Source organism: Diorhabda sublineata, chromosome 6 (assembly GCF_026230105.1).
Source record: "Diorhabda sublineata isolate icDioSubl1.1 chromosome 6, icDioSubl1.1, whole genome shotgun sequence".
NCBI classification, from domain to species: Eukaryota; Metazoa; Arthropoda; class Insecta; order Coleoptera; family Chrysomelidae; genus Diorhabda; species Diorhabda sublineata.
This window is the reverse complement of record NC_079479.1, coordinates 26,547,491-26,560,143: the sequence shown is the minus strand read 5'-3', so window position 1 is coordinate 26,560,143 and position 12,653 is coordinate 26,547,491. Positions and strand designations below refer to the sequence as shown.

Below are 12,653 nucleotides of genomic sequence, written 5' to 3'. Positions count from 1 at the left end.
TCCTTCTGCAAGCACGGCATTGAGAAGTTAGAGAAGCTTTGGAATGATTGTATTGATCTTGAAGGAGATGACATTGATGGATAAAATCGATTTTTGCCAAAAAAAAGTGTTTTTCCTAGTTAGCCACACGACTTATTGAGTGATGTGTTATTTTAATAGATTTACAGTAGAAATTTACCTTTGGAATTCGGACGTGAGAAGCTTAAGCCTAGACCTGCAGCGGGCAGCTTCTTGAAGTGCCTGCTTCGCTCTGGTCTCGCTATCAGCACGAAGACGACGTTCGCGGTCAGCATCCCTCTGAGCTGATTCTCTCTGAAAAAGAAAAACAAACTATTAATTTAGTTACATAATTTTTACCACATATACTCAAATTTTTCTTCTAGAAAAGGAAATTTTCTGATTCATAAAAACTTTGATTTCTAGTCACAATGTGTTAAATTTTGATAAAAATATAGTCAACAAATGAGTCAAAATAATTGTTTCAAATATTTCGAGAAGTGATCTTTGTTTATATGTATTTGTCATATTCTTAATTAACGCTGTTTTATTGAAGGTTCGAAAGTACAAAACTCGTTCTTTGTAACTATTACTATAAGAAAACTGCAAGTCCACTTTCCCCAAACCTTATTGAATATATATTTATGCAGTGATATCCTAAAATATATTTTATCTATACAGAAAATAAATTTTCATCATAATTATCTGCAAACACCTTATTTTCATTTTTTTCCGAGCGTTAAATAAAAAAATACAATTGAATTCAATTATAAGAAAAACCAATTGTTTATTTACACTTTTCTATAAACAACGACATAATTAGTAAATTTAGGAATATTTTTGTTTTGATTTTTCTGTTGAAATATTGCAGAGTGAGAAACAATGTGTGTGACACTATTTTTCTTCGTTTGGATTCTTCTATACATCTTTCTGCTACTTTGGAAGAACGCCATCCTTCGTGTCTGTTCAGAGTGAGCAAATCAGCGCTGCTTTCCACATGTTTGCCGAAAAACGTCTTAGCTCATGTCCGGTATACTCTTCGCTAGATTTCTATCTGACCAGAGATTTGCAGTTGGAAATGAGGATGGCGTTCGTTGAGGAATATTTAACTACATAAAACAAATAGCGATGCTCTTTGACGTTGTCTTCAGTACGGGTCTCAAGCCCGAACAAAAGTTATTACACCACTCTGATGAGGTGTAATAACGTCGAAACAAGTTAGCAATTACTAGCCATTGGGGATGTTAATATCGACAAAAATGTCGATTTATATCATGCTCTTCAAAGGAGATGTAATTCAATACTCGTCGAGGCATTAGCCAGGAAAGTAGTTGTTTTCTCCTTTGAAGAACGGCAGCATAGGTTTTCGAAATATTAAATTTTGAAATTATTCCAGAGGTGAATAGTAAGAATCGTTTATTTTGATATTTTATATAAACAAGCTTTATTCTGAGCGAATCCCTCCTATATATGATTAATGATCCTCGAGGGATACCTCGTTTGTTGTAAAGAAAATATCATTAGAAGCGTAAAACTAACGAACCGTTCGAGAAAAATGAAATAAACATCTAACAAATATTTGAAGGAACCGCATGATTGTAGAGCGGTGGGCGCCTAATACGAGATTTCCTCCTTTTTTAATTACACTTGACAAACAGAGAGAACTCATGGTCTAATGGATTTTGATTTGAGGTTATATAAACTCGACAGCAATAAGAAGTTCAAAGCACTCGTGTGAAATAACTGACGATGTTATGCTAGAATCGTAGATGTTTAAATTGAGATGTAATGACAAACCGCTGTTATGGATGTGAAGATAACACTATATAGAAGTCAACTACTGACCTGTTTCATCCTCTTTTCATTTCTTTGTTCTCCCAGCTAATACGCATAAGTATGTAACACGAACACATTCAACACACAAGATTTTTAATTAATTTACAACTACTCACATTAATTCCACGGAATGTGTACCTGCCGACTGGCGGACAGTATTTCATAATAATAGGGAGTAAACTTGGACTGTTTACAAACTGCGTACTTATTTTAATTGGACACATATGTGCTCTTAATGTTTCGAATAACTTTTGCTCATACCACGCTCTTTTCTCGTATCTTATGCATTCTGGTTCAACGCGACATTTTCGAGATGCAGATGCGATGTTAATATTTTTAGACCAGATATTATACACTTAGAAAACTGCGAATTTCAAACTAGTTTATGGTAACAACTCATTATGGTCCACGTTTAGAAAATTGAGTCAACTACAATAAGGAAAATTACTTATCACCTAACTGACTAAATGGTTTTTGGCCTACCCTATAGTATGTGTGATAAATAATAAATTAAAATACGAGCCTTCTGTAAGCGGCTTTTAAGAACTACTGATATGCGATCGCTCGGATCAATAACGGGACATACATTAATTGATCACAAGAGAAATGGACGAAGGGAATCGAGAGACCACGTGGACAGGTTGGCAAATATTGCAAAGGGAAAAAACCGAATATATCCCGACTCGACAACCTACAACTTAGTATGAAAGCTGGTCTTCATCATCCCAGCTGCAGCTAGGCAATCATTGATGCAAACATAGGATTAAGTCTTAACGTACGACGAAGAATAAGAAGAAGAAGAATATGAGCCTTCTGTAATTGTTATATATTAAATCTTTGATTCATCGATGTAACCCCTTTAATAGTTTAATTGTCTATTTGCTTCAATCAATTTTCCAGGATATTCCAAATATGTGGAGAAGGAAACTGCTTTCTAATTGTTCAATTTATACCATAACAACTCAATCGGGTTGAGGTGGGGTGACTGTGACGGCCAAACTATTATTTTTAGTACATTTTTCCTCTCCAATTCTTTCAAAAACTCTTTACACAGCTTTAAGGAATATTTGGGTTCGTTATCATACTCGAAGATGAATTTTTTGCCGATCTAAATCCGTTTTTCTATTGACCTGAACACAAACAGTCGTCTCTGAGACCCAAAAACTTAGACTCATCACGCGATAAAACTCTCTCCCACTTTTCATATGTCCCATTTTTATGTTCTCTAGCCCACTGCAATCTTACAATTTGATTTTGATATCTTGAACCTTCCAAAAAGGCCTCAATCTCCTTCTCACTGTAGAAGAAGAAGCTCCAGATGGATTCATATTTTTCATGGTACGTTGAGGAATTTTTAATTATATTAACTTAATTCTAGAGTATGAAAACTTGCGATTAATGCTCGAGTTTCGACTGATAGGTCCTTGGTGTTATTCATTGCAAAACTTACAAGTCTGAATTTACGTGAACGAAAACAATTCGTATACAAACTTCACAAAAAGGTATCTTGATCGAGTCTAAGTCATCGCACGTTATTGCATAGGGCTAACTGGGACTAAACTACAAGTGTATTATTTTGAAATTGAATGAATGGATCCTGGAGTGCGGAAAAACTTTTGACCGGCAATGTATGCGTAGGAAATAGTGGGAGTAGAAGAGTCAGTATATACTGGAAGTCAAGGCTGTGAATTCGTCATCCTTTATTACATTCAAGGTACTTTAAACAAGGTAGGTCAGTTTTTAGGTTAATAAATTTGAACGAGAAGGCACCACAGTCAATGATGAGCTTGTTGTACCGCAGTAATGGGCCTAAAAGAGGTCTTTAGGTCTTTGGGTTTTTCATAATATCCTAGTAAAAGGTTTGGGGTTACATAAAGGAATTAGAAGAAGGGTTTAGAAATATTTTGTACAAACTTGTTTATCGAAACGTAAATAGTGTGATTATGAATTTTAGTGTAGGGACAATAAACCTGTGTGAATATCATTATCGATTCTAATTTGATGTTTCATTTCATATTTTATCCAAATGCACTTTTTTTTTAATTGATGATAATAGAAACATTTGGAATTGGGATTTGTGAAATCAAATTGTTGTATGAAAAAACAAATGTGTTCACAGAAACAAATGTAACCATGCTGTTTGGATGAATGCCAATATAAAAGAGATTAAAACGCTTTTATGGTATGCGCACACAAAAAACAAATGACTATTTTACTGCATAATTACGTAAATAAAAATACTATTAAACGATATGTCTATTTTAATTATAGTACTTCAAGTAAAGTGTTCAGTTGTCAATTTCATTTAAGCATACAAACTTTATACGGGGTTATTTGTTAATTGTAAATATCGTAAGTATAATGCAAATTCAGGCATTTGATAAAAAGCCTAGGCATTTCTTGCATTATGACTAGATAATTGTAGGCAATTTGTGACAAAATGCCGATATAAAATGTGTGAGAATCAACGTATCTCATTTTGTATGGTTATTTTAAGGCATTTCACAATTTTCATGTCATTTCCTAGTCACAATTAGAAATAAGGAATAAACTTATTAACCACAGCTTTATTTCAAAAATAATACATAAATTAAACAAATACGTAAGTGTATATATGTTACATTCAGACCGAAAACGGCCAGTTGCCGTTTAAAACAGCCACAACGCGTTCTGTGCGCCTTGCGTTTGCCAGAACGCGTTGTGGCTATTTTGATACAGCCAGAGCCCGAATGAAATTATTTTAAATTCAGAAGACATCAGTTCACATAATATAATGCTGATTATTAATAATCATTTGGTACCAGCACTCATTATTCGAATAAATGTTTAATGACAACGTTTTTATATATGTTCTATGTATATAGTTAATACAACTAACCTAACTGCGTCAAATATAAAGTTATACAATAGTGATACAATTCAAAATGGCACAACTATTTCTCACGCAAAAACAAATAGGTGGATATGCAGCGGAAATTGATTTTATTAATATAACTTTTTCATATTTAACTGTTAATAATTCATATTAATTATTGACTATATGGATATAAAACATATATAAAAACGTTGTCAGTAAACATTTATTCAAATAATTAGTGTTGTACTGTTTTGTTACCAAATGATTATTAATAAGCATCATTATATTACGTGAGATGACGTCTTCTAAATCTAAAATAATTTCATTCGGGTTCTGGCTATATCAGAACAGCCACAACGCCTTCTGACAAACGCAAGGCACTCAGAACGCGTTGTGGCTGTTTTAAACGGCCACGGTCTTTGAGCGTAGCATATATATCCAAAAAACTTTGAGTATAATGTAAACTAAACTCAATATAATTAAATTCTCATTATACCTGTATAATAAAAAATGCAAAGACAAAATACGTTAAGCTTCTATGGAATTTAGAGGAACATAATTTTATTGCTTTTAAAGATGTTACAATTATTTGAATCGCACTGTTTATTGCTAGCTTTACACCTACATTTCTGAACCTTGATCACCGAATTTTGAAAGAAATGCAACTGCCTGTCTCAATGTGACTTCATCTTGGAAACCAGACGAGGAATCTTGAATTTCATTTCTTGAAAACCAAAATTTTATAATTCCTCTTGAGTTGTACCTACTTGTGCCCGTTCTTCGTATCTATCACTGTCACTATTGAATTTTGTGAATTGAGAGGACCCCGATTGAACTGTTATAAAAACATACGATCCTATTTCAATAGGTTTAAAATTCTTGTTCGAGGTCTGTGACACTTTTTAGCTGCCCATTGCTGACCAGCAAAACGGCTTTTCCTTTTATTATCGACTTTTTTAGTTTAAAAAATAACTCATATAATTTCAGATTGTGATGAATACCGTGGATTGTTTTCGACCTTGCCACATCACACGATGTAACATACTGCAGTATTCCCTTGGCGTCGCGCTTATTCTATCTTCGTTTCTATCAAATGATTCTTCTTCTGTTTATTAAACGGACTGCTTCCCATTTCTTGCCGTGGATTAGAATCGTTTTCGTATGTGTCCTCATTCTCTTCTGTTTGTTCGTGTACTATTTTTTCGAGAGAAGTTCTTTCATTAGAAAATCTGGAAGATTAGTCGAGTTTAGTCCCATTTTTGGTTCTTCTCTAAAAAATGCACTGTATTTGCTCTTGCCATTGCACAAAGTAGCAATCTATGGACCAATTTATAAAAAAATTATTGGACATTCAAGCGTAAAACATATTCTCCACATCTTGGCTGCTACGCTCTATGGTACCTTGATTTTGAGGGTGACGTGGTCTCCCATGTACAATTTTATAGAGGAGCCAGTAACTAACAATCTTTTCCATTATAAATGCAGCATTGACGCGGTGTTCCGAATTGTAAAAAAATTTTACTGAAGCGCGTTTTGTTTCCGAGGGACGCAGATGCAAAAATTTGGTAACGTGGTCTTGAGAAGCCATTTTTAATTTCTATCGAGAGCAGATTGCAAATCTACCAGGTCCACATGACCTCGAACATTAAAATATTTATAAAGAATAGGGTATGAGACTAATCCTTTACGTAGTTTACGTGTCTTTTTGAGATTGCACTCTCTGCAAAGTGGAATACAAGCTTCGACTGCAGCTTTAGAAATCTGATATTTATTTTTCTGTATGGATAACATTTTATCTCGCCCACCATGTCCTGTCCATTTTTCCGTGAGAATTATATGAAGTAATGTTTTACTTATTTTTTTACACTTTTTCTATTCGTAGGGGGAATTTATAAACACTGTTTCTCACGTTCTTATTTTGTTTAAATACTTCAAACTTAACTAACTAATATAATTTATTCGAATTTCTCGGTTATTTTTCTATTTCGTTCTGTTCATTGTGGCTATCTATTATAAACTAACTAAACTGTGCTACACCAACTACTTATATATATTCTAACAGAATTTCTCAAAAGTTCTAGAAAATAAAGAAAAATAGACCTTCCTAGAAATTAGTCAAATGAAACAATGTAAATAAACTGCCTACTATAATAAAAACTTAAATAAAACTCACGTCAAACGGATTCTGCGGTTTATAAAAAGTATGTCAAAGGCGCCGCGCTCCTTCACCCAATTTTAGAATTCCACTACATCCAGGCAAGACAGGCTCCAGGGCGGAGACGCGTTCTAATAATAATAATTATAGGTTGATGTTTCATCTTAGCAGTAGATGTTAAATGTTAGCAATGTCTTCGATCATGTCGTTAACTTTAACAGCAGTCTAAGGTTTGGTTTGATTGGATCGTTTTTCCTTCTTTCGCTGTAAAATTGTTGCAATTGTTTGTTGAACAGCACTAAGTGAACCTTATCGTTTTTTGCTTGCATAATATCAACGCGATAATCACTCATTTTTCATTAATTTGTCACCTAACGAACTTTGAAACAATCGTAGTCTTTTGAGGTTATGTTATTGTTGACGTGCAAATGTGAAATTACCATGTTCGTGTGTTTTGACTAACTCATAGTAGGCCTAATGAGATACATATATTGTAGCTCGTGTTTTGCCTAAAGGTAGGATTGCTGGTTTTTCTGTGAAATAATACCCAGGCTTTCTATAAACTGCCTGAATTTGCATTGTGCCTATTTATTGTAGACTAAAATATCGAGTTTAACTCACAATATTGAATTTGGTTTTGGTACTGGATTTGGGAATTTGAAAATATACCAAAGAAGTACGAAAGGGGCAAAGAGAGACGTATCTAAACAAATTATCGAATATTGTCGCAACTAGAAATAGAAAATATTTTTCTTTGAAATCCGATACCGTTTATATCTGACACATTGTAAATATCCATGTCATGTGTCGGTTAATTCTCAAATTATATTATCATTTTTTTAATTCGCTCTATTCCCTAGCAATACCTTTAGTAGTTTCAGGAAGCCATAAAGATATTGAAAGCCGTAATCAATTTTAAGTACGAACCGGAAAAATCTCTTTTAAATTTAATATACACATTTAAAACATAAATATTTTGTGACAAGCTTCAATTCAGAGTTGTTTGTATAACATATACACCGTTTGATCTTTTTTATTAGCTCTTATTTATACGATCTGAAATTTATTTCTACGTTCAGATAACGTTTAAATCGAAATATTGCGGTCCAGTGATAGCAAAAGAACTGATCTCCATATTTCTTCGCTAGACTACATTCAATTGATATTCACGGATTGTGCAATACCTATAACATCGAAGTAATTGCCATTTGCAAGCTTTAAACTGGTGTATTCAGAACAACATTCACCTGTTCACAACATTCAACTGTTACTTTAAGTGATTTTTAAACGGTTTATGATCATAAAAAAGATATAATAAGAAACTATTTTTATAGAGATTATAGCTAACATATTTAGACATTTGTGGATCGACTATGACGTCCTCATGTCTTCACAGGTTGAACCGTGTTAGAATTTTGAAAATTCTCGACGTTTCGGCTCCCACTTTGGAGCCATTATCAAAAGAAGAATGGGGATAGGGTGGATATTCGTTCATTGGTAGGAAGTGATCTGATTCCGTGGTATCAATCTGCCTAATCCACGCAACCAATACCCCTTTTTCCTGGTTGATTCCCAGGCCTTAAACTGCCTGATCCTTGGAGTTTTCACGAGGAAATGAAAAGCTGGAACAAAACAATATAGAATGATTGAAATAGAAAATAAAAGTGGGCAGATTGAGGCTTTGGAATCAACCAACAAAAAGGGTGAAGTAGGCAAATTGAGACCACCGAAACGGATCGAGAGCGTTTTCGTAGAGGGAACGTGGCAAAATTAGTCTCCAAAGTGTAATCAAATATGTTTAAAAGTCAAACAATAATAAAAATTACTTTCATCAAATGGTTGAGATTGTGGTGTGATAAATTTGGAAATATCTTTTAAAACGCATTTGATTGATCAATTTCATAATTCAATAATCAAATTGACACTTGATAGAAATATTAATTGATTGAAATATCGATTCTGGTTACTATAGACATTATTATATCAATTTTCATAGGTTAGATTATGAATGACGTTGGATTTTTTACGTTAAGTTGTGAATGTAGTTGATTATTGATTGGTGAGTTTATGAATGACATTAAATTGAATTAAAGACCTATTACATAAAACCAACATTTTCTTAAGAGGAAATTCATATTAATAGTCATACTACCTAGCGAAGACAATTTCTCAGTAATTATGCAGAATCAACAATATTTAGACTTATCCAAAGAACTAATATTCAATAAGACACAGAACTTACTAATGATCCAGCTCTCAAAACCACTAATAATTGAAGTATATTAATAAAAAAAGTTTTTTACAAAAAATTTATCACACCCTAATTCTTAACTGAGTAATGTCCTAGACGATGAATACATAAGTATTCGAGAGCTCGGAATATATTAGAGTTAGTACACTGATTATTTTTCAAACATTAGTTCTTGTTCTATTCCATTATTTTCTTTTGTTATTTTGCTAATTCATAATTAGCTCGCTTAAATAATTACTATGAATCGATGTGGTTTCAATACCCATTTTAACGTCATAATTGTGTAAAGACTGTACAGATTCTTGAGTATTTTAATTGATAATCTGTAGTAACGTAGTCCGTTGCGGTCATATCATTGTGTAATGACAAATCATGGATTCTGAAAGCCGATTTAATTAAAAATATTTTGAGAACGTCCATATCTCCCCTACTAACATAATATATGCTGCTCAAGTGATACTTGATCTACAGCTTCGATGCTGGAGTTAATTAAAAATCATCGAAAGGACTTTGACATAAAACTTGGAAACTGCACATAACAAAAGCGTGGAAAAATTTGCAATTTCGTACGGAAATTATGAAGCAGCGCCGCTATTAAGGGTCTGTTATTGTTAAATGAACGATGATGATTCGTAACTTAATTGAAAATTTGAGATATGGAATTCATCTGGACATGTTTATTGTATATGTTTCATTATCTTCTGTGTGTGACATTTTCGCGATTTGTATCGTACAACTGCATACAAAATTCAACAAAATGTTTTTCGTTTATACAATTCTAGATGAAAACTTTGATAACCAATTAGAAGATAAATTTGTGAGACGTGATATCAATCTGCAAATTAATGTATATATCCCCTTTAATCGCTTAAATTTTAGTAGATCCATTTAACCGTTAGCATCGTTCATAAAATACAGAATTTAACAGTTATCCCTTTTCGAAGCAAATAATATCCCTCTCTGAACATACACGTATATATATGCAAGAGACAAATGTGGAATTTATAAATTATTGAAACATGGTGACATTATTTTGCCTAAATTGCATGTGCGGACCTAAACGTATCGGTCACAGATTTGGCCTAAACGAATTGAAATTTTCATTACAATTTTCTATTTTTTGTAGGATGTAGCATCCAAATTCTTCTTCGAAAAATTATATTAATGTTAAGATTATTATGAAAGTATTTCAGTTGAATATTTCCTTTGCCTTGTTCCTTCCTCGTAACGTCGCTGATCTGTACTTCCTGTTAATGGGCCTTTAATTTCCGGTCGAGAGAACATTGGTACATCCAATTTATTGATTAACATTGTTTATTGTCTCTCCCGAGTCCGTTATTGAATTTGTAGCGTTGAAATTTCCATCAATAAATACCGTGCTGTTTAACTTGAAACAAGAGCTTGGAGTTACAACACCACTAAATGAGAACACAGGTGATAGAAGAGGAAAAAGTATGTACTTCGTTTCAGATCGAAATGCATATAAACACAAAGACATTATTGCTTTGTATTTGCAATTTGTAGACAAAAGCTTGTAAAAACTACAAAACAAACATAGAAATAACTAAATAAAGATAGAAGATAACCACAATGAATAACAGAATTATACGTAATAGTAAAAGTAATAATTAGCATATAACAAAATTAAACAATTATACAGCATGTCCGGAAATAAATATTATTAGAATAGAAGTCGTTTACAGAGTAGAAGGCACTTTTCAGTAAATATATCCTCAAATTATTGCGGAATGAGGGAAAAAATGATATCGATTTGTTTTCAATAGGCAAGTGATTGTGCATATTTTTGCATTGTAAAATATTGAGCCCTTAACTAATATTGAACGTGGAGTAGGTAGGTAAAGGTCGTGCTCTGCGTTCCTAAGTGGATAGCCGTGCAACGTCTTCCCTGAAATTTGAGAAATGTGCTTACGAATTAGACAGGAGGGATTTAAAAGGAAGGAAGAGTCAGAATTTCTAACCTTTTAAAAAAGTTCCTGCAATGAGCCCTGCAGTTTAGTCCGATTTAATATCTAATAGCTCTCTTTCGCAGATTGAAAATAACAGTATTTATTTGATCAATCAACTTGAAATTTGGATCAGATCAGAATTGAAATGAACCTATATAAGGAAATATGAATATTACAAAATATAAAATATCTTGTAGAAGGTGACAGGCACAAATGTTTGAATGCTAAGGTAGAAATGAATGAATCAATACAATTACATTTCAATATTTGATAGATTGCTCATATTGTAGCTATTCGATATTTTTACAATGGTAAGTAATCAATCTTTTTAGCTCTATATTTTCATTCTTAAATTACATATTAATGATGAATCGAACTTCTTTTCAGGAACGGAACATTTCAAATCGCAGAATCTCAATTTTTGAGCATTAACTATATCCATTTTCAAAGATTAATGATGGTAATTTTTTTAACGAAGTTGGTCTCAAATTAAACGAATTTATTCGATTCAACCATGGAATAAGAATCAGCTACTTAAAAAGTAATGGAATTGTAGTTATTTGCTAAGAAGAAAATTGCTATTAGAGACAACATTCTTAATGGATTCAGTTCAATTACTTTTGATTCGCCTCATATAAATTTATGTAAATAAACATGAAGAGATGTAATGTTTTTTAGTACTTAGATAAAAACTCTGCAAATATTTATGTAAAAATACAAACAATCAATCAGTTAGGGCACCATATTGTTATTATTATAATTATCATGTTGATTAGACCGATTTATCTTAACTTCATGTCTACCATTAGTATTCTGACCCTTCACTCATCAATCTATTTATTCACAGTCAATAACAGTTAATTTATGTGATATCATTTGGTAGAGACATCGTGTGATTTCGGAAACCCTACAATTTGATAAATTATGTCATTGTCGTCCACAGGCTTTGTTATTTAGAACAAAAAACAGTAGCATATAAACATAAACTGAATCTGTTACTTCACAATGTATTTAAAATAATTTATATGCAAAAAAATCGGAATCGAAAGTATCTGTTTAATATCGAAACTTGCTTTAAATGTTGCATATTTTATCTGAAAAATCAACATTTAATACATTAAAAAATAACGTAACAGCGCTAGTGAAGAAATCACCTGAATCATAAAGGAAGAAAACTTAGAAGCAATTCTGGACTAAAGACTAACTTTCAAGGATCAAGTTAACTACTTTGTGGACAAGCCGAGGAAAGAAACTGAACGATTGAGTCGAGAGATAATCCAAGCTGGTGCTGAGGATAGGTCTTCACCTCATGAAGACCATTCTTACTATCTTTTGTTTCATCAGAAACCAGCAGATCTACCTTTAATTGTACCGGATGAAGATACAAGAAATCCTAGACAATACCGCCAAAAGAAGTTTCGAGGACCCATCCTAACATTCAGCTAAGGAAACTGACGTAATAAATTAGGAGCTACACTAAGTATTTCAAACAGAGAAAACAATTGGATAGTAAAAAAATCAGAGAAAGAAGAGGGTACAAAGAAGAACGAGAGCAGTAAAGAAAACTGATCACACATCGGATAAGATTCA

The 12,653-nt window shown here is 32.8% G+C and overlaps 1 protein-coding gene across 5 annotated transcripts in view; it reads right to left on the bottom strand.

The window, feature by feature from the left end:
• The window catches only part of LOC130446020 (uncharacterized), a 240,557-nt gene that overhangs the window by 77,481 nt on the left and 150,423 nt on the right, over positions 1–12,653 (bottom strand). For all 5 annotated transcript variants that reach the window (XM_056781994.1, XM_056781993.1, XM_056781995.1 and 2 more), the window contains one exon: positions 179–312. In XM_056781994.1, coding sequence (XP_056637972.1) covers positions 179–312 — 134 coding nt within the window. The remainder of the gene's footprint in view (positions 1–178; positions 313–12,653) is intronic.